General features: G+C 38.8%; 2 protein-coding genes and 1 long non-coding RNA gene across 23 annotated transcripts in view; 2 read left to right on the top strand and 1 right to left on the bottom strand.

The window, feature by feature from the left end:
* Positions 1–13,325, top strand: part of PTPRE (protein tyrosine phosphatase receptor type E) — a 159,933-nt gene extending 146,608 nt beyond the window's left edge. For all 13 annotated transcript variants that reach the window (XM_083506159.1, XM_083506157.1, XM_083506152.1 and 10 more), the window contains 7 exons: positions 1,406–1,499; positions 1,733–1,809; positions 3,149–3,283; positions 4,378–4,503; positions 4,771–4,922; positions 6,017–6,152; positions 6,975–13,325. In XM_083506159.1, coding sequence (XP_083362285.1) covers positions 1,406–1,499; positions 1,733–1,809; positions 3,149–3,283; positions 4,378–4,503; positions 4,771–4,922; positions 6,017–6,152; positions 6,975–7,049 — 795 coding nt within the window. In that variant the 3' untranslated portion in view covers positions 7,050–13,325. The remainder of the gene's footprint in view (positions 1–1,405; positions 1,500–1,732; positions 1,810–3,148; positions 3,284–4,377; positions 4,504–4,770; positions 4,923–6,016; positions 6,153–6,974) is intronic.
* LOC310708208 lies at positions 495–22,305 on the bottom strand. Of its 5 annotated transcripts, none has more exons than XR_014526905.1 (5): positions 22,227–22,305; positions 17,323–17,383; positions 4,529–4,576; positions 3,262–3,388; positions 495–1,289 (listed from the first exon to the last, which is right to left on the bottom strand). It is a non-coding gene; the product is annotated as an uncharacterized lncRNA (long non-coding RNA). The 5 variants fall into 5 exon arrangements; XR_014526906.1 differs by lacking the exon at positions 22,227–22,305 and adding an exon at positions 21,717–21,951; XR_014526907.1 differs by lacking the exon at positions 22,227–22,305 and adding an exon at positions 21,788–21,951.
* The window catches only part of MKI67 (marker of proliferation Ki-67), a 36,456-nt gene continuing 36,311 nt past the window's right edge, over positions 22,271–22,415 (top strand). For 3 of the 5 annotated variants that reach the window (XM_083506099.1, XM_083506098.1, XM_083506097.1), the window contains exon 1: positions 22,294–22,412. The gene's annotated coding sequence lies outside the window, so the exon portion shown is untranslated. Of the gene's footprint in view, positions 22,413–22,415 lie in introns of all 5 variants that reach the window. The other 2 variants (XM_083506100.1, XM_083506095.1) reach the window with 2 other exon arrangements.

Here is a 22,415-nt window from a genome sequence, read left to right as displayed (position 1 = left end):
TTTTAAAAGGTTGATCCTCTTAGAGTATTGGGTTGGGGTTGGGTATTTTTTAGATAAAGAAACTTCACCTGAATTAGAATTTGGTGATAATAGTCATATTATGCATAGCATATATAATATGTCTGGAGTTATGAATATAGTGTAGTTAAGTTTTAAGGCTAACACCAGTTATACTTTCTAGACTTAACTGTAGCTCAACCCATTCTTTTGCATTTTGAGATCTGCTGAATTTGCAAATATGAACAAAAGTAATTGTCCCTTCTACTTTTGGAAGTTTTTAAATGTTACATTCATACATACATTTGCGGTAAATTATAACATCAATGTTCAGCTTTCCTGTATTGCAGGAGGTTGGACTAGATGACCCACAGGATCTCTTCCAACTTTACCATTCTATGATTCTGTGTGTAATACTTATTGTTTAATATGTACATACTACCTTTATTTTTTTAACTTACTTTACTTTAATTTAATATACCACACTTTATCCATAGATCCCAGGGCAGTGTACAATATTAAAAAGATAACTTACATAGCATATTAAAAAAACCAATAAAAAACCACAGAAAAATCATAATAACAGTCTCTCCACATATAAAAAACCATAGAATATTTAATGGCCAAAGGCTTGGGTAAAGAGGAATGTTTTTGCCTGGTACCTAAAAACATGTAACGATGGCACCAAGCAAGCCTCTCTGGGGAGAGCTTTTCACAAATGGGGAGCCACCACAAAAAAGGCCTGTTCTCATGTTGTCAGCCTCTGAACCTTTTGGGGAGGGGAGGGACAAAGAAAAGGCCCTACAAACACAGGGTCTGGGTAGGTCCATATAGGGAGAGGCGGTCCTTAAGGTATTGAGGTCCTGAGCCGCTTAAGGCTTCATAGGTCAGCACCAACATTTTAAAATGGGCCCAGAAACCAATTGGCAGCAAGTGCTGTTGGGCAAGGATTAGCCCTATATGCTCAGCTTGTCTTGCCCCAGTGAGAACTTGGCAACTGAATTTTACAGCAGCTGAAGTTTCCAAACTGTCTTCAGAGGCAGCCCCATGTATAACACATTGCAGTAATCTAACCTAGAAACAAGTAATACATACAAACTACTAGAAATTGAACTGTACATATCCAGCCCCTATAAAACACTCTTTCTAGCTACATACCTTGCCTGCAGAAAACAAAAGCAGTGTGTCTTAGTTTCCAGGTTTTAAAAAATTGCTTTCCATATAGGTGTAACATAAAAGAACACAGGTGAAGGTTTATGTGGTTTGGGATCAGGTGAATCAACTAGAAATCTCTAAAAGGAACAGAATATCATGAAATTTTGATGTGTACCTGTTAGCCATTTTTGGTATTCTGTGTTTTTATACAGTAATCTACAAAGTCCTAGCCCAATCTCTCTTTTTGCTGTAGAAATTAACAAATGTTCGAATAATGAAAGAAAACATGAGAACTGGTAATCTGCCCGCAAATATGAAGAAAGCCAGAGTTATCCAAATCATCCCATGTAAGATATTAATTTTCCTCTTTGTAAAAACCGAAATACTTGTATTAATCCAAATTAGTAGTGTACGGTTATGTTACACATTCAACAGCAGGTGGCACTGCTAGGCTGAAGTACAAAGATATATCGTAAACTTGATTCTACGAAAGCCTGAAGCTTCATAGCTTTATTGTATTATTGACTATAAAATGCTAAGTATTCTAAGAAACCTAATATGTGGTGTTTTTGTATTTTAGATGACTTTAACAGAGTGATTCTTTCAATGAAAAGAGGTCAGGAGTATACGGATTATATCAATGCTTCCTTCATAGACGTAAGTGTTTCTGTGTATGTGGAATATGTGTAGTACTGATTTTTACAAGTCTTTTCAGCAATCAGCTTTGTTTTCGACTAGCAGGGAACATGGTTGCACATGTGCTTTTATCATTACCACATGAGCTATATTGAAGAGTAACTTGAGAATTTTCAAAAAGAATCAAATTATCAACATCATAAAAAGTATGGCTTTGCACTTAAAATGTCAACAGAGAGAGACAAACCTCCCTGCTCTCCTTGTTCCTTAAGAGAAAACAGAAATTGAGGTCCCCACCTGCAGCGAAGCATTTTCTAGCTATCAAATAAGAATTTTCCTCTTCTCCACTTCTTCCAAATACAGTTCAGCTGCCTGAACAGTATTTACTCCTTCATGGTCTCTGTCGTAGGGTTCATCTCTATATACACACTGCCATCTTTTTTCTCTTGACCCTTAGATTTTTATTTTATTTTCTAATACTTTAATACAGTCCTCAAGGGAAGCTTAATAAGTCAGTTAAAGAACCCGGTTAAATTCCCACAGTCTTTCCAGTGCCACCTAATTACATTTTCAGACACCTGGTGGATTGTCCATTGGCTTTTTCTCTCTTGTGGTGTGTGTGTGCGTGTGTGCGTGCGTGCGTGCGCCTACAGGGCTTGCATGAAAGTCTGTCTTGCAGGAGGTGGGTGGTGAGAAGCACCTGGCTTCCTCTCTCTCTGAAGGACCCCATTTGCCCTTTCTCAGAGGCCTCACAGAAGTCTCACATGGGTGGCAGCAGTAAACACAACCATGCAAGGCTTCTTCAGGGCTGACTTGGCAGCCAGGGGGCCAGGTGGAGTATCAGTTCATCATGCCCACATGAGGCAGCCACCTGAGATTATTGCCTGAATTCAGATCATGAATGGCAGCTGGTGTGGTGTAGGGGTTAGAGCAGGGGTAGGCAACCTAAGGCCCGTGGGCCAGATGTGGCCCAATTGCCTTCTCAATCCGGCCTGTGGACGGTCCGGGAATCAGCATGTTTTTAGTAGAATGTGTTCTTTTATTTAAAATGCACCTCTGGGTTATTTGTGGGGCATAGGAATTCGTTCATGATTGCAATGCAATGCAATGCAATACAATATAAATCTTAAGTGTTTTTCTATTCCTGAACTGGTTTCCCTCTCCTTCCATTGTACGTAAGGGACTAACTACAGTTTTCTGGATTTGTGGCTCATTCTGGAGCTTTCTGAAAAGAATAGTTTGTTCTAATATTTCTGATATTTCTAGTTAGCCTAGAATCACTTTTAGATTGCCTGGAGTTAAAAAATTGAAATCACCGAGGCATCAGGTAATCATTGCATGTATTTTTTTTACTGTGAAGGGCTATCGCCAGAAGGATTACTTCATTGCAACACAAGGACCTCTTCCTCACACTGTGGAAGACTTCTGGCGAATGGTGTGGGAATGGAAATGCCACACAATTGTAATGCTCACCGAAGTTCTCGAAAGGGAGCAGGTATGACCACTTTGCCCAATTTTTTTTTAAAAAAACCATATATTTTTATGAATAGCGTAAAGTGTGATGAGGAAATGAAATTTTTCTTCAGGACATTCCAACCCACTAAAAAAAAGAAAAGAAAGATAATTAGCCTATAAATAGCCACAAATATGCTTCATACCACCAAATCTTAGCAAAGCCCAGCTGTGTTTAGCTGCAGAGTGCTGTGCAGCCTGGGGACTTTGTGATGCCACTGTAGTGTTTTGCTGTTCTTCTTCCTCACCCCACTTTTTTAAAAAAATGCTTTGCTCTTGAAAAAAGATTTCCAGGCTAGGAATGAGACATGTAGTAGCATGGTTCCTGATGCACACAGCTTCATGCGAATTGTACCTAACCTGGCTTGATGATCCTCAGTACTGAAAATTCAGACAAAAATTGTCACAATTCTAGGGAAAGTTACATATAATCAAGTCAATTGGGAAATCAATGGGAATTAAGTGTGCTCAACTGAGTGCTAAGATGTCAGTGGAGCTTAATAGTGCTTACATAACTTCCTCTGGACTGCACTGCGTGTCAGCAGTTGCATGGTGTCAAGAAGTCTGCATGTTTGGTGCAGCATCAAACTACATTTCTTAACTTAAGGTGAGCTATAATGGGTTTTACAGTTATATCCATTTCAAGCGTTGCTGAAATCATTGTTAAGTCATTACAAAAGCAACTTGTGTTGTCATATGATTCGTGAAAGTTTTTAATGTGTCTTTCTAACTTTTTCCCTTTTTAAAAACTTTTCATTTGTCTCCCAAAGTACAGAAGTATTGCATGTCAAGCATATGCTTGTGTAACATCAATTTCCCATAGAAAACAGGCATCAACTAAAACATGGAGAATGTAGAACTTCCTGTATTTGTCTTCTTCTGTTCAGTACTCAGATACAGGGGCATTAAATAGTTATTCTATATAATATGTAATGTGCGATTGGAGGGAGGGGAAGGAGACAGGAACTAGTTCTTACTAATGTTTTTGAGGAACCAGTGCTGTATCTGCATGAATATATTTCAACCAAGAAGTTCTGGAGGCAGCATTCATTCCCTTTTCTTCCCTCAATGTTACAGGAAAAATGTTTTCAGTACTGGCCACCAGAGGGATCTGTTACTTATGGAGAGATTACCATCGAGATAAAGAGTGACTCACTGGCTGATGCCATAAGCGTCAGGGACTTCCTGATTATGCACAATCAGGTATTAATGATAACATTTTAAATACGTCTGTGTCCACTGTGGTTTTCTGAACTTCAGGGTTGCTTAAAGCCAACTGAAATGTAAATTTAGCTCAATTTAGATTACTCGTTAAAATCCTCTTACCTTATATAAATCACATGATTAATTTACATTGACCATATATGAAAAGGTTCCTATAGATAAGAAGGTATGTAGCTGGCTTCCAGTGTTCCGTTCCACTCTTGAAGCTGCATTGAATTTGTGGTTTTCTTGCTTTTGAATGACCAGGAGAAGCTGGGCAGACTTGTCCGACAGTTTCATTTTCATGGATGGCCTGAAATTGGAATTCCTGCTGAAGGGAAGGGAATGATTGACCTCATTGCAGCTGTCCAAAAGCAGCAACAGCAGACAGGAAACCATCCCATCACAGTGCACTGCAGGTAAATAGTTCTGTGTTTTATTTTGCTCCATGCTCCTTTGCTTGTTTGCAAGTTTGCAATATTTCTATTCTGCCCATCAATATTTCCATGACAAATATTTACAAAAATGTAAAAATATATTTACATTTTTAAAAAAAGAATAATTTTATATAAAAAACATACACATTTAAAATACACAGACCCCAGAAATTGACCAGGTGCCATTGCAGTTAACAAAGTGCCTGCATGACCTGATTGTAATGCCCAGTCCCTGTTACCAATCTAGTAGCCTTGAAACGATTTTCTGTACTCTGATTGGGTGTTTAAGAGGGAATGGACAACTATGGCCAGATACTCAGTTATCAGAAATGGGGCATTTGTCAGCAAGGCTTTAATATCACTTTCCTGGAGTGATAAAGTGATAATAAATAAAGTGTTATTACATAAAGTGATCAGCAATGGGGAACCTCTTGGCCATGGGCCTAATTAGGTCTGCCTGGCTTCTGAATTTGGGCTGCAAGACCATTTTGGGCAAACTACACTCACCTACCAGTCACCTATTGTCATAAGATGTCAGCTACGGAGATCTGCTTTTGTTGGAGAAACTGTGTTCATGATTTTGAAGCCCAATTTCTTATTAGCTAGAACTATAATTCATACATTACATTAGCTTCAGTGTGTAATGCACAGCAGTCAGTCACATAGTGATAGTCAGGCTCTGGCTGCTGAGACAAGGATGTTTCTAAGAGTTTCCAGAAGTGCTAGGAACTATGTTTATATATTGGTAGTTTAGAAACAGCATGATGTAAACATTTATGCACATAAAGTGATTGCAAGATTAAGGTTGGGTGGTTGAAAAATTTAGACGTGAGTTTATATTTCAAGAAAGTTTTCCTTGGCTAGTAGAACTAAATTCCGTTATCTGCATGAAAATGTTTATATTAAGCAAATTGGCATAATTTATTCTGCTTCTGCCAGTCCTTGGAAATAACAATGAGGCAATGCAGGGATTCTTCTAAGTAGCAGGGAATCAATTCAGGGTGTATTTTCACTGTATTGAATATGGATTTGGTAATATAACCTGTTAAAGGAAAAAAAATGTATATGTATTATAGTGCTGGAGCTGGAAGAACAGGTACATTCATTGCACTCAGCAATATTCTGGAGCGAGTCAAAGCTGAGGGGCTCTTAGATGTATTTCAAGCTGTGAAGAGTTTACGACTGCAAAGACCACATATGGTGCAAACACTGGTATGTTGTTTTAACCACAAAAATATTTGTCAAAAGGATAATAGGATGTTGGTATTTGAGCAAAGTGTCACAACACAGGACTTGGGTGTTCACAAATACATGTAGTGCCAATGCTTAGTCGTGTTGCAAAGCCACACCACAACAACTTTTGAAACTGCTGAATAGCCTCTGCACAGTGCTATAGGGTATCTTGGATCTTGGGGGGTGGGGGAGTGTACGGCTGGTCCTCTGAACAGCTAATAGCAGTGGCAGGATCCAGATATCATTGCATACTTTTGCAATCAAGGAATTACGGCAAGGGTGGCCTCCCTGTATATAATGGGCAGATTAATTAGAGCTGGTTATTTGTGCTCTACTTGCCTCTCACAGTTGTTTTTAAAAACAATAGCAATAGTCAGGTTTACATATGTGTCCTGGTATCAGAATATAGCCATTTTAGCTGTCTTTTGATGGCTCCCCCCCCCCCCGAGACGCAGGCTATAACTAATTAAAATGAAAAAGTAAATGGGAAACTTCTTGATTTGACAGTGACTCCTGATAGGATTTATGGGTTTTTTAAATGGTCCCATTGGGCTCACTGTCCACCTCTCATTCAAAGTCTGCTTTCTCAGTGAACCAACTGTTGTTGTTGTTTTAGTTATATTTTAAAATTAATTATGCTACAACCTGCAAAAAAGAAAGTGTTTTAACAGGATAAGAAATTAAAAATGTTGTCTGTGAGATATGATAATGTTCCAGTTTAGAGTTAAACATGCTTCACTGGAATTGTTATGATTCAGAGAAATTTTCATCAGAGTAAATGTATTCTTCTTCTCTTTTCAGGAACAGTATGAATTCTGCTACAAAGTGGTACAAGATTTCATTGACATATTTTCTGATTATGCCAATTTCAAGTGAAAACTCCTGCCTTATTATTATTAATTTAATCATCTGTACAGAGATTTGTAAATCATGTTAATTTATTTCCATTGACTTTTTAAAAACTCTAAATGTACATACTACCATGTTTGGCTTGCTCGGAATGCCTCCTTAGATGTATAAATTATTCAAGACTTTTACTCTCTGATCCAAAGGAGCATGCGCAGAACCGTTTCAAAAAAACAAAACCTGAAGAACCTGTTTGATTCCAGAGTCCCACTTTCCTTCCCAAACAGCCAAACAGCCAAACAGCAGGATTGCTATTGTTTTGAAATGCTCAACATGTGCAGCTTCAGCACATGAAATAGGGGAGCTGCACATCTAGCACACTTTTGCATGTGGGACACCCCATTCAGCTGGGGATATATGTGCAAAGGCTGTGTCTGTGTATCTAGTTCCCCAAGCTGGATCAAGGTGATCTTTAAAGTTTTGCATAACAGATGGCCGTGTACAATATATCACAGTATAAACTATTATGAATATAGGGCACAATCCAGCCTATGTTAGGCATATTCAATACCCACTGATTTCAGTGGGTGTATTAAGCTTATGCTTAAATTTTTCCCATTGAAGTTAATGGGATTTGGAGTCCAGTTAATGGTCTGCAAGCACTTGATGCTACAGTACTGCTGAAGCTAAGTGTGCATGGATCTGATCAGCCCCTTGGATGGGAGTCCATCGAAGAACAGGAAATAAATACTTTTAAAATTCATTAATGGGACTTCAAAAATGCTTGGTTTTGGCTGGATCATACCCATATTTTCCCCTGAACATCTATGAAATTCTGCCTTTTACTTTTTAGTTTTTAACTTTTAGATGACTTATAAGAGTAAATAGGCTGGATCCAAATCCATGCACATAACAATTATTTCTCTTAGAGCAAGTTCCACACAATGGCCACAAGCTACTAGGAAACACTGTGTACACCCCACTGAAATGAGTGTGGCCACCCAAGAGCATATGCATTTGCTTGCTGCATTCATCTCAGTATATGCAGAGTATTCTTTTTTTGGTTGTGGCAGTGTTTTGATGCTTTTATGTTCATCAGCACCTTGCTCCACTTGTAAACCTATTGATGCTAATGTGAACTGCTGACTGTGGAAGACACTATTTGAGGTGCTCTAGAAAGTTGGTTAATATTCTACAACTATTAATCTTAACGTTCAATAGCCAGGTTATATCTGTTTGCTTTTTTTGGTATTTTTTAAGCATTCTTCCTGTTAAGCACAACTCATTCAGTGGATTATATATAATGGTACATGAATCCTCCACAAGCAACTGTCTTAAGATTTTGAACCTTAGCAAAAAACATAAAACATATAATTATTTTTGAAGACAAGATTCTCTAGATAGTTCTGTTATAATTGCAAGCTGTAACTTAGCACCATAATGCAAATACTGAGTTCGTTGAATTCAGTTAAATAATCTTAAAAGATCACCTTAAGTTATTTAACCTGATATAATTTTTTAAAAAGAAATATTAACATAAAGTAACATATTTAATGTAGGTTAATTAATCAATATTTTGAAACTATTTTGTATTTTGAAAAGAAAGAGGTTCTGTTCTTGCTATCACAAAAAGGTATATTGCCAGATAGAAAGCAAATATATAAAGGAAAACATATACTTTCAATTTAAAACAATCTAGCTTAAGATAGTTATGGCTAAGCACTACTGAAAGCAACACAACTTCAGTAATTACATAGTGGCAAACTTGCTTCACTGGTGTCAATGGAGTATAGTCATGACAAATCTTTAGCTGAATCAGGGAATAGCATCTACTGAAGTCAAGACATTTACTTCCAAGTCCTTAGAATACTGGTGTTAGTGTTCAATTAAGGACACAGATAAATACACTTGTGCTCCTTTAGTGTCGGTGGTACTTAATGGGAATGAACAGTGTCCTGAATTGTGTCCCTACAAATGGTGTGGTACTCAATGCCAGTATGCTTTCAGACCTCCTATATGACCTATTATTTCACAATTTTCTTCCTTATTGTAAGTATACAGAACTATCCCAGGAATGTAGCCAATGAAGTATGGACATGTAGGAGTGCCCACAAAATTTGGGTTTGGGCTGTTGGTGCACAACTGACCATTTACTGTTAGGGCACAAAACCCATTTGTTTTGGAACTGACTTGTATGATGGGTTGCTTCCTAGGGTTTTTACTTTAATGGCTGTGACTATATATAAAGCCCCATGTGGCAATGTCATCATCTGGACAAAACTAGCTTTGGAGAAAAATGACAAAACACACAGTACATTTTATATCTATTGCTCCCATCTTTTTAGAAGGCATAAATTAAAGAGCACAAGTACAAAAGAATAATTTGTATATAAATGTCTAATATGCAATAGTTTGGGCTTGTTCATTGGTGGTTTTTTTAATACAACAAGGAAAGCCTTATTGACAACTATGTAGACTTTAACCTGGTCATTACATTTCAGCTCCTGCATTATTTTAATCTATGTTCATTTTAATACACGACTGGAAGAAAGGTGGATACTTTTAGCAATTCAGAGGATTGCAAGGTGTCCACATGAGTCTTTTACTTACCGACTTTTAATTGAAAACAGTTCAGGTTAGTCTATAAGCACACTGTTTTTAAAGCACTGCCATTTTATTGCTTGTGTCTTCCCAGTAATGCACTTCTGTAAATCTATATGTATATGTACAGTTGTTATGCACTTAATGAATAGAATTTATTGTAAGAGGTGATTGATGTTAAGCTCTCTAAGCCCCAAAGCAAACACCATTATTTGGTTAAGAGTTGAATGTAAAATAAGCTTTCTATCATAATAAGTTTGGAAATCCAAACTCCAAAATGTGAGGAATGAACAGTCCAATACACTATGGACCCAAATCTGTGAGCACATTAATAGATGAAGATAGGTTTTTAAAAAACCACTGTTTCTGCCCACCACTTTAGAAGCTGCTTCCAACAGCCTTAAGAGTGTCAGACGCTTTCTAATGCAGTACAAATTGTGTGGAAACTGCTGTTTTCAAAATACTGGGGTTTTTATTTAGGTATGACTAAACCATAAACATATTCTTCCTAATATCTCTATTTTTGTTACAATAGAGACATGTGCTGGTCCTGGTATTGAGTTTTTGACTACTGGATATTAGTAACACCTTTAGGCACTTTTGGTGTCCTGGTGAATATATCCCCTCAGTTTTCTTGGCTCCTTGATGAATGGCCTCTCTGCACTTAGCCAAAGTTTCTTATTTATATTTAGCTTGATAACACAAAAATAGTCTTTACAGTTACCAGTTTAGTCTTCGCCTTCTAATTTCCCACTTCCTAGCTTTCAGTAAACCTAGAATAGCATAGGTAGCTGCTGTTCCCTCATCCATGACACTGGAATTCCTTGCTTCCCTTAGTATCTGGTCCAGTACCCCTTCCTTGACCTCTGACCAGCAACCATAGCTGTAACTGTGAAATCTGCTTAAGGGAAAGCATTGCAGTTGTTCCTTTTTAAATTATCCAAACAAAGTCATTTCTAGATGTAGAGAAAAATCCTGCCTTGGTGGAAGGAAGTAATAATTAGATAATATTTCTAATAGCATCCAGAACTCTCTTAATTTGTTGCTTGTTCTGTAAAGCAATATTCAAAAACGGAAGATGTGGGCCAGAAATGCACATAGCGGAATCCATTAATGAAGTAGGGATGTTTTAACTTTTCTTATATTTATTCAAGTGAAGCCAGAATACTTGGGGTGAGGCTCATTTTGGTAATACTAATATGAGTGCACTTAAAATGGAGCCAAATGAGCAGCTTTCCTCCCCCAACGTGGAATAATTTCTATACTCAACAGTTTCAGATAATTCCGTGGGATTAAATTCTCTGAAGTAATCTGAAGCACAAAACCTTCTCTGTGGCTTTGTTGGATTCCCTTCAGACAATCTAGTTCTATTAGGTTCTCCCATTTGGTGATGACAAGACTTGCCACTGTTGAGGAAATACTGTGCTAAACCCAGCCAAATCACTTTTAATCACAACTAATCTGTTTTATGAGGTTGGTGAATTGCAACTTTAGAAAGCTTGTTTTTCACTTCAAGGTGTTTAGTCAAATAAGACTGTGATACTTCGTACAATGGTATAACAAACATATTTATGGGTTTCCACACTTAATTTTTTTTACATTGCATGAGATTGCATTAATAAATGCCAAACAGTGATTAGAAATTTATATGTTCTGATCTGCATATCTAGTCACTATGTGACTCAACTTATTGTCTTGTGTGACAGTGGACATTGATTGCCAAAGCTCTTAAGTACATGCTTAACTCAGAAACAGTGCACAAATAGTAATATTGTTAAAGCAGTTTATTTCAAAGTATGTTTCTAGAAACCTGGGGTTCCTTATCAATTTATCAGGGAGTCAACAATAGCCCTATTTGTGTGTTAAAACCCTCATGCGATTTTACTTGCGTAAGGAGAGGGCAGGGGCGTGTCAGCTCCCCAACTTTACCCTCCACGAGGCTGGATGTCTGCTATATGCATGTAGATCCAGTGTGATTTAGAACCTTGCACAATCAGCGTCCTGAATCATATGGAGAGCTAACACTAATGCAGCAGCTTCCTGGCTACAGATCTTTGCCCTCCAATGCATGGAGGGAGCAGGACAGCACTCCCTTTATTGCATCTTTTTTAATGCCTTGCAAGGACTAACAACAAGATAAAGAACTGTAACTTAGCTAACCAAAAGGCATCTTATCATTTGTTACTGATATTTTCCTGCAAAGTATAGCAGCAGAGGAGACATGTCCTTTGCAGGCCTGGCACCAGGGATTAGCAAAATCTGGCAGGACCCCCTCTAATAGTTTATATACATAAAATTGCTTTAAAAGCAAACGAGCAGTGCGCACACATGCATGCAAACAGTTAATGTGTGTGGGAAAATGTAGCTGTGTGGGGAAAGGAAGACTCTGGTCTTGACCTTCTTTTGCCTGTATGACAGCCAAGGTGTTTCCATTCTATACCGTACTTGGATTCCTTGCTCCCCTGATTGTCACAGGATTTGCAGAGCCCACAATCAGCCACAGCGTTCAGGATTAACTCCTCCTTGGCACTGTTGCAGAAGTTGGGAGAGCCTAAGATCACAGTTTGCCTGGTCTCCCATGTTACCAGTAGTGGATGCTGTATCAGGCAGAGCAGGCTCTGTGCTCCCGACTCATCTGCTGTTAGAGCCAGCCCATCCGCACGCCCCATTTAGTCAGCCAGCTAGCCCTCTGCATGGAGCTTAGGAGCAAAAGAAGATATTGGAGAAAGCCCTGCTCATGCATTCAAAAGAACACCTGAGCTTGAAACAGTCCAGGAGTGTGTGCACCAGCCCTGCCTCCAGTATCCTCATGCGTGCCATCTCCACTCTCTCCTCTCCTGAGGTTTGAGCAGAAATATCTGCAGCAATATTCTAGCTGCATTCAGAAATTCCCTCAGACCTTTGTGCTCAGAGCTCAAAAGGTTAGGAGTAGGAAGCATGCAGAAGGTTACTGGGGGCAGGGGCAGCATTGCATCCCTGTGACCCTACACAATTTGAACTCTCATGCACTCTTTTGAATGCATGAAGTGTGCACTCTCTTGTATTTGATGTGGATGTGTATCTCTGTGTGTGCACGCTTCTGCATCTTTCCTCTGCGTGGTCAGGCCTCCTGCCATCTTTTGCACGGGGTCCTGGAAACAGCCCTGGTGCTGTGGGATATACGTGCTCTCTATAGGGGCCAGCTAGTCTCACTACGCAAATTTAAGAGTGTGACACAATGCACCCCAGAATTCCCTGCAACACACAACATAGTTCTTGGCAGACAACTCAGTGTGGAAAGCATTTCTTGATGCAAGCAAGTTTTGAAATCTTGTACTAAGTAGATACTTAATGGCTTGGGTTAATCAGGCCCAACAGAAGAATGCCTGCTGTATTGATTAGTGTTTTGAAAATGACTTTTATGAATTGGTTTTTAAAGGAATTTGAACATCTTTGTTTCCAGCATTTGAAAATGTTTTCATTACGCAGTATCATTTTTAGTATGTTGCTACTGAACCTTATTCTGTATATGCAAAACTATATTTAATTTATGTCAAGATCTTTATAATATATGTATGTATTATACAGTGATATTTTCTTTTATTACATTTATAATTTGATCTTGCTGTATTTATAATGCCAGTGAATGTTGCTGAATTATTTGTATATGCAAATCGCAAGATCTAATAATTCTGATGCAAGAACAAGGTTTCATTTTTATTTTCAGGCTGCATTTCTTTCTTTAAATCTCTTAATTTCATTCCTCTACTATTTGCTCATTTAAACTAAATACAGCAATGGTGCAAAGGACATAAAATCCCTTACTTAAATTACTTCCCAGAACTTTAAAAACTCTAGCTATTTGACTCAGAGCACTGTTCTGACAAAAAAAAGGTTAAAAATGAAGCATTATACATATAACATTAATTTGCAACAGCAATTTATCTTCTCAACCAGAACACGCTTATTTATTCTAAGTAATCTGAATAAAAGTAATCATTATTCTCAGTTGTTCCAATGGATTATACAAAAGTAAATGTAATCTTCCTGGGCAGTACATTTTGGTCTACTTGAAACAAATATAGCCATGGCAGGCATTTTAGACCTTGTCTACACATGCATCAAAATGGATTTGGGAGGGTTAGACTGGACTGCAGGAGCAGAAACATGGTAGTGATGGGGAATGGCATAAAAAGGACATGGTGCACTTTTGTGTGTGCCAAGAGAGATGGTTCTGTTGCATATATTAGATTTCTGAAAGAGAATGATACGTTTATGTTAAAACATCTTTCCTTTGAAGGAAGTACAAAAGGAATCCAGCAGTGTCTGGACAGTATGTCCGCTCCCTTTCTCCTCTCTGGTGCTGCCTGTGTTACATGCAGTGTTCCACTTCAGACTGCAAATAGGTGGTCACATTTATAATGCTCCCCTATGTGCAAAACTCCTTCATGAGTAGAAAACAACTGGGAACAAGCTGTTCTAGAACCATTCTTCCTGGTAATGCTGCTTTTACTCGCAGGGTGTTTTAATATGCTGGAGCATTCAAATCTGGGGTGTCCATGGATAGTTTAACATGGTTGCATCCTGTCTCCTTCCTCAGCATTCTTTCTACACTCATATTGCTTTATGTGGAGACCATGTCCTAGTTTGCTTCAGTCACTGCTCTGGATTTAGTAGGGTACTATTTTCTATAATGCAAAGGCACACACCACTGATATCTCAGCTATGTGGACAATATTGTATCCTGATTAGATATAATCTAATTAGACTGGATTTCATTGGAGCATTAAAACTGATCAGAACCATTTATTTGGGCTAACGATTTCTTTACTCATATCAAAACCATTCTATGGTATTTTTATTTACCAAATGTTCCTAAATGTCCTGCCTTGAGGCGATCCACAGTTGTCCAATGTTACTTTCACTAATAGGATCCTGCTGTAAGATCTCCACCCAAGAAGTTCCAGAAATTGTTACACTGCAGATTACCTTCATCATGCTTTAAGTTGGTAGAACTCTGTTTGCTGGGGAGGTTTTCTGATGGGAGGTAGATAGCTACTCATAGCCATTGTAAAAGAGTGTCTGAATTCTATGAAAATACACAGACACACACAAAGTCACAATTTTCAATTACATCCCTGTTGTGAAATTAACATATAGCAACTATCAATCAGAGCCTATTGCTTGTAGTTCTTGAAGAATCAACTATTTTGGAAGATTTATTTTTTAAAAAAATTAAAAATCCTCTCAGTCGCCAAGCAGTAGATAACTGCATGGTGTCTCACATAACTGAAATCCAGATCTGCCATCACCATGAGAAAACTACTTGTGAATTTCCATGAGCAAGTTCTTCATTTCTGACAGTTCCTTGTTTAATTCTTGGTAACCTAATTCCACAGACTATGGGAAAAAGCTTTAAAAATTGTCTACATGGGATGTCAGTGCTTGAAAGAATTTAAAATGTTTCCAATCTATTTTGGGCCTGTTGAAATCTCGTTTTTAGAAGTCTGGTTCTGAATATTGAAAACCTGTAAATTGGCAGATTCTTTAATTATCCAGTCTAGCATACATCTATTCACTTTGCCAGAACATGTGTAAACAAAGACCACTGTAGCTGGATTATAAGTGACTTTCTTGGGATCATTCCCAGGATTTCTTACTACCCAGGCTATATAGTTTTATTTGAAACTGCAGTGGCAGACCTCATTATGAGATTTGTAGTCTGTTTTCTTAACATCCTCTATGGCTTTGATAATAGTGTATTTAAAAAGAATACATTAGTAAAAGTAATATTCTATATTATATTTGATCTAATAAAACACAGAACTCTTGTGGGAGAAGGGCAGTTGAAAGAAAAAAATCTCGACAATTTGTTACCATTTTTTATATCAAATAAAATATCTTGATGTTTTGGAGTTCTGTTTCCCCAGGTAATTTGCTACACTTTGCACTTTTATCATCTAAAAGATAGATAGATTAATTATTTGAAAGGACTTTAAATCTGAATTTAATATGAGCTTCTTATAAAGCATATTCATAAATGCATGCAAGAATCATGTCTCTGAGCTTTTGATTTGTGTCTTACAAATAGAAATAAAGAATACTTTTGATGCAGTTTTTATGAAATAGTTACTGATAAACCATACCTTCCTCAAATACTGGCATTCAGATTACACTATCTAGATATCTAGAATGAAAAAATAAATGGCTATAGCTTATGCCAGTAACTGTCCTTAGCTAGAAAATAAAATGTGCAGACCCATCTTTCTCAAAAATGAAAACACATAGAGTTCTAAATAAAATAAAATAAGATTAGACCAACTCCCATCTAGTCCAGCATCCTGTACTCATAGTGGACATCCAACTATCATTTCATGTGGGAAGTCTTTGAGAAGGACAGGAGCACAACTGCAGTGTCTCCCAGCAACTGATATGTAGAAGCATACTGCTTTTGACAGTGGAAGTAATACAGTCATGATAGCTCTTACTCCATACATTTGTCCAGTGTCCTTTTCAAGCTATCCAAGTTGATGGCCAACACTACATCTTGCAATCATGAATTCCATAGTCTAAGCACGTGCTGTGTGACATAGTTCCTTTTGTCTGTCCTGAATCTTTCAGCATTCTAGTTTGGTGGATGGCCCACGTTCTAGTACATGTGAGAAGGATAGACACGTCTCTCTAACCCAGGGGTAGTCAACCTTTTTATACCTACCGCCCACTAATGCATCTTTCTTGATGGTAAAATTTCCTTACCACCCACCAGTGCTCAATGGAAGGAGGATTCAGCTTGTGCCATAGAACCCCTACCGCCCACCTAGAATTCGGAAATGCTCACTAGTGGGTGGTGGGGACCAGGTTGAAAACCCCTGCTCTTACCAGTTTCTGCACACCATGCATAATTTTATACAACTCTATCATGCTCCACCATACCTTTTTCTGAACTAAAAAGTTCCAAATGTTGTAATCTTGTTCCAGCTCTCTGATCATTTTGGTTACCTCCTCCTCCCTTTTCCAGCTCAACAATATCCTTTTCCAGCTCAACACAGTATTCCAGTGCAGTCACCATACATTATTGGACCTGTATCTTCCTGGTAGCAGACAACAGAACCACGAGACAGGTGTAAAATCCTCAAGCAAGAGTTTTATTTACAACCTTACAAACACAAAGCATGTGGCTGTTCTCTTTTGCAGGCTAATGCAAACTGCAACTTCTCCTTTTGTACCCATCACCAGCTGTACCTAATCAGTCTAGAAAACCACACCACAAACTCACAGAAACAGTTCTTAAAGTTACAACAATCTTTTCTGTTTCTTTGCAGAATGACTCCTACCATAGATTTGTGTAACAGCATTATGATATTGGCAGTTTTATTTTCAAGCCCTGTCCTGATGAATCCAAATTTTCAAAGCTGCCACACACTGGCTCAACATTTTCATTAAGCTAAGATCTCATTTCCCCATTTCAGACTCCATAAATGCATATATGAAAAGTTAGAACTCCCCCTGCAATGTACATCACTTTAGAATTGTTTGCATTTATTGCACTGGCCATTTTAATTCCCACTATCCCAGTCTGGATAGATCCTCTTGTAGCTAATTTGCAAATCCATTTTTCTTCTTACAAACCTGAACAATTTGGTGTCAACAGCAAATCTGGTGACCTCACTGCTCACCCCTAACCCCAGGTTATTTATGAACAAGTTCAAAAGTGGAGTCTTACCAAGAATCTTGGGGGACTTGGCTTTCTACATCTCTCCCTTGGGAGAACTGTCCATTTATTCCTGAGAAGGGAAGGTGACCTTCATTACTTCATGAAAAGCAGCGAAACTTCAAACACTCAGGGGACTCTTCTGAGAAGCTTTTCTTGGTCACTTCTCCCTGTTCTTTAACCAGTTACTGATCCATAAGAGGACTGCCTCCATAGCTGGTCTCCATTTTATTTCACCTCTTTTTATTGTTGGTTTTAATGTTTTTGGTAATTTGCTCCTCAAATTCTTTTTTAAATCCCTTATTGTTTGCATTCCCCCCCCAAGGGCTGTGCTCCCTTTGCCAAATGAGAACAAAAAAGAAGTATTTTTTCTGAATGAAGCCTTCTCTAATAGCTTCCCTGACTTTCCTCATTAACCACGCTGGCATTAGTGGTATCTCTCCTTATAAACTTGGTTCACTTATCTGTAAGTCTTAACATACTGGTAAAAAATCCTGAACGTGTGCTAAAGGCTTGGTATCTTTCTTTTTTTATTACAGTAAAACTATAGTGAAGTTACTTTGCAGCATTATTTCTGCAGAAAATCCTTTCTTTTGAGTGCACTCCTATGCAGCAAGCCTTGGCATGTACCTCATTCTCGAGATACTGAAAATATCTGAAAATATAATTCAGATAATTACAATTGTATGGTCAAAATGATTTGTTCCTACATGCTGGAGTGGTTGGACTAGGATCTGGGAGACCAGGGCTGGTATCCCCACTCAGCCATGAAGCTCACAAAGTGACCTTGGGCCACTCACTGCCTCTCAGTAAAACTTACTACATAGGGTAGTTGTGGGTATTAAATGAGGAGGAGGAGAACCATGTATGTCAACTTGAGCTCCATGGAGAAAGAGATGGAATAGAAATGCAATAAATAAAATAAAATATCCTATTGTGATGTCCCTTATAACTGGCTCAAAGGTGCAACTTCCAAAAGCATGTTAAAGAGCAAGTCTACCATGATAAAATGATGTACATTGTCAGCTATTTACTCAATTACACCCTTGCACATGACACAGTAGTAATTCCAGAATGGTGTATCTGTATAACTGGGACTGAAAAGTTATACTATTTTGAAAATAACCAGGTTTTACTAAGTTGACCACTCAAACTTTACATATTGTAATCTAATGGCAAATTTGCACTGCAATCCTAACCATGTTTAGTCAGAGGTTAGTCCAATGGGAACTGGATTCAGTGGGGCTTACCTTACTCCCAAGTAAATGGGGTCAGGATGACCTAAGCTGGATCATGCCAGTAGCTTTGCCACTTCAGAGTAATTTAATTCCAAAGTGAAGCTAATATTAACAAAGCTGTTTACACTGAACTACAACACATTTGAAGTGACTAAACATCATAGCCACATGAAAACAGCAAATGAGGCAAACTATAAAAATTACAAAAGCAAAGCACAAATGTCAAGAGATTTTGCTTTTTGAAAGATCTAAATATTAAAATGTTATGCCCTGCAGCAGAAAAGAAAGTATGACCTTGCCGAGGCTTTGCTTCCTTTGTGTATATATTCTGCTCACAAAAACTTTATTAACTTGATACTAGACCATATATTCTACCAAGGCAAACTACTGGAAGTAAGTTAATATGCAGCATATAAATTGCAATGTATATGCTATTAATTTTCAGTATCAACTACTTTTACACAAAAATATATATAATTCACACATATATCACCTCCTTACTAAATCATCAATATACAAACACCCAGAGGTGTACACAGGGTCCCTTGTGCCCTCCCCTGAAAAAAAATAGCCTTATCGCAATACCACATTAGAAATTACTAGATTTCACATGACTCAAGTACTCAAAATGTCTGGAGTGAGGGTGAGGCAAGGTGAGGCAAGGAAGTTCCTTATAAGTCCTGTGGGGTTCAGTGGGGTTTACTCCCAGGTACCCTTAATTAAATAGGCAGAAAAAATTAGCATACGGCACGTGGGAGGGAAAACAGCACTTCTGCAGACCATGCATACAGTTTTCTGTGTAACAAGTGTACAATATTATACATTACTGGCCATGGGTGGAGTATCCTGTTTTCTCTCCTCAACACTCAAAGACATTTAGGTGTACACATACACTGTACATACTCATTTTGTTTCATTCATGTGTACAGAGTTTAGAATCTATAACTATCTCAATCACCTTTTAAATTTTAAAGCAGTTTTCCTCATCTGCTTTTGATATTCACTTTTCCACTTTTTTGAATCTGATGACATAATGGAAAGTGGAAGTGGAAGCAGCTCAGACAAGACTAATGTAAGACGATACAGATATGAAATCAAAATGACTGCAGGTTTTATTCAGATTGAGGTTGGGGAGAAACCCTCCTCCAGGAAGCCTAATTGGGAGGGAGGATTGGTTTCTCTGTATATAATATAAATGTAAGAATGTTATCAAACAGCCCCCACTGGAGGCTTGCAGTGCCACATCACAAACCTGGATTTGAATGAAGTCAGGGCAGGATAGAGGAGCAAATGTGAAGGCAAGCTGCACAACAGCAGCATGGGAGTGAGGAAGGGAGGCACACTGAGAGGCAGAAGGCAGTGGTTTAAAGTTGTGGAAGTTTGAGTAAAGCAGAGATGGAGAAAACTGGGAAGAAAATGGTAACTTTCAACACCAGCAGAAATTTTAGTAAATTAGGGGTGGAAGGTTTAAAGCAGACACTCCCCCCCCCACCCCTTTCAGTGTTTTCTCCCTTCTTGTTATCCTGAAACTTATCCCTTTTGCATTCCTCAACTGTCTCATTTGAGAGAGATAAAGGATGTGGAGTCCTCAAATATTCCATAGTATTTTTTTGCAATGTATTTCACTCCTGGTTCTGCATGAAGTTCCAGATTTGATGTAGCAACTTAGAACAGATATTTTATTAGCAAGCACCCAAAATATGCACAACATCCATCAACTGAGTCATCAACCTTCTCAAACTCAACAACCTAACTCACAAGATTCTGCTCATATTAAAAAAAGAAATGTGATGAAATTAGAACAGCCAGCCTAAAGGTTCAAGAGGCCCTACTCCTTGGACCAGAAACTAAGAAACAAAAATCTTTGCATTAAGACTCTTTTGAGATGGACATTTCTTCTATTTTGGTGGAAAGCTTACGAGTATGCTATTTATAAAATACTTTTTCTTTCAGCACCACTTTCACTTACTACATCAGAAGAAGCTTCCCAATTTAGATAAATATTGAAACTAAGTAACAAAGGAGTCAACTTCCCATTCACTTCCCATTCATATATTGTCCAGGGAAACAAGAGGCTACTTTGTAAAAGAAAAAGAAAACAGAAAAGAAAAAGTCAAACCAGCACACAAAGGCACAGGAAAATACTGTAATTATATTAAGCACCGGTATTTGATGGTAGCAGGAAGGATTATATGTTAAATGCCAAAGATAATGCTCGAGAGTAACTCCTACCTTTAGAAATTCAGAAGACTCCCATGCATCCCCTGTTGCATAAATGTAGAAAGCATTTCTTTATAAATGTAGAATGTATTTATACGTACTCTTCTTTCTCAGCTAAAATTTCAAATATTTGAAATAAACCAGCTATGTTTTAGACGTATCTCTTTGTAAGTAAAAGTAGCTAATTGTTTCTGACGTGTCATTTACGTATGATTGAAAAGCTGCAGGAGTTCACCATGGAGTTCACCACTGCAGCGATCTTGCACAAAAAAATGCGGGGAGGCACGGACACGGGGGTGAAGATGAGAGCAGGTGTACAGTGGGACTGCATAGGAGAAAGGGTTTTTCAGAAATGGGAGTTGGGATGGTGAAAAGCAAGCTTTAGCAGTTGCATGGGCTTGGGACGGGCTGCGTACAAAAGAGATGCTAAACTGGAGAACTTGAGAGTTACTTGTGTGGAACTGCAATTGCCAAATCCTGTATCATAGGATCCAACTCCTAGGGACCGAGGGGTCTTCTCCCCCCGTAAAACATTTGACGGCTGTCTCTCCCCCCCCCCAGTTGATGGGCATGTGCGTGCCCGCGTCATGTGCTGAGCGGGGCTTGCTTGGCCCCCCAATATTTCAGTCAAGTTGCCACACCCCTGTCATGTGTAGTCACGAGGGTGCCCCCCATCCTCCATTAATTTAGGGGGCGTGTCTGCCTTCGCAAGTTTTTCCATTTTCAAAAAAAAAATAGGGTAGGGGGGATAATAATAATAATTAATATATTACTTATACCCCGCCCATCTGGCTGGGTTTCCCCAGCCACTCTGGGCGGCTTCCAACAAAACACTAAAATTTCTTTTTCTTAAAATTCAATCATTGTACTTGGAAGTTCTTCAGCTACTTCATAAGCACTCAAAAGTTGTCATTATATCCACCCTGTTGTGCTATTTTTAAGCAGCACCTCAGAACAGAGGAGGAACGGCACCCTCATAAGCACGCCCATTGAGAAGACTTGAGTTCAGAGGCGCTTACTCGCAGGTAAGCGGCATTACGGCTGTCCCCTAAGCGGAAGCCCTTCTCCCGCCTCCGCCGCTTGGCGCGAGAAGCGAAGGAACCTAAACGCGCTCGGCGCTTCTCCTTACTGTCTGTTAAAAATTGAACGGCCTTCTGGGTTCCCCATTGGATCGTTTTTCCTGCTCGCGTCATCTCGCGTTCTCCAATCAGAATCCATCGCGCGTCGTTTTAAAAAGTAAATCTGATAAAACGTTGCGCCATATTTATGCTTCCGCGGAAACCATTCGGAAGTAGTCCCCACACAGCCCGCTCCCCCCCACCCCCCAGAAAGCTCAGTTCAGTGTGGGAGTGGTGATGGGGTAAGGAACATTATTATATTTTATCGTTCTTCCAGGGCAGGGGACAACTAAGTTAAAAGAAAAGGCGGCTAAGTTTTGCGTGGCGGAGAGATACAGACCTGGAGTGAGGAGAGTTTTACGCCGAAGTTACGGACGTGACGACGTCAGAGCGGGGATTTGAATTAAGTGGGGAGTTAGGCGCTCGCGCGCACGCGGGTTTGTTACTCGGTTAAGACTGTTAGGGGGGAGAGAAGGGGAGAGCGAGAGTGTCCTGCGTATCCTCGTGGCGGAGGACGCGCGCGCAGGTA

The sequence above is a fragment of the Podarcis liolepis genome, assembly GCF_965112155.1.
Source record: "Podarcis liolepis genome assembly, chromosome: 5".
Classification (NCBI taxonomy): Eukaryota; Metazoa; Chordata; class Lepidosauria; order Squamata; family Lacertidae; genus Podarcis; species Podarcis liolepis.
Note: the sequence above shows the minus strand (reverse complement) of the source record. Positions and strands in the feature narration are given on the sequence as shown.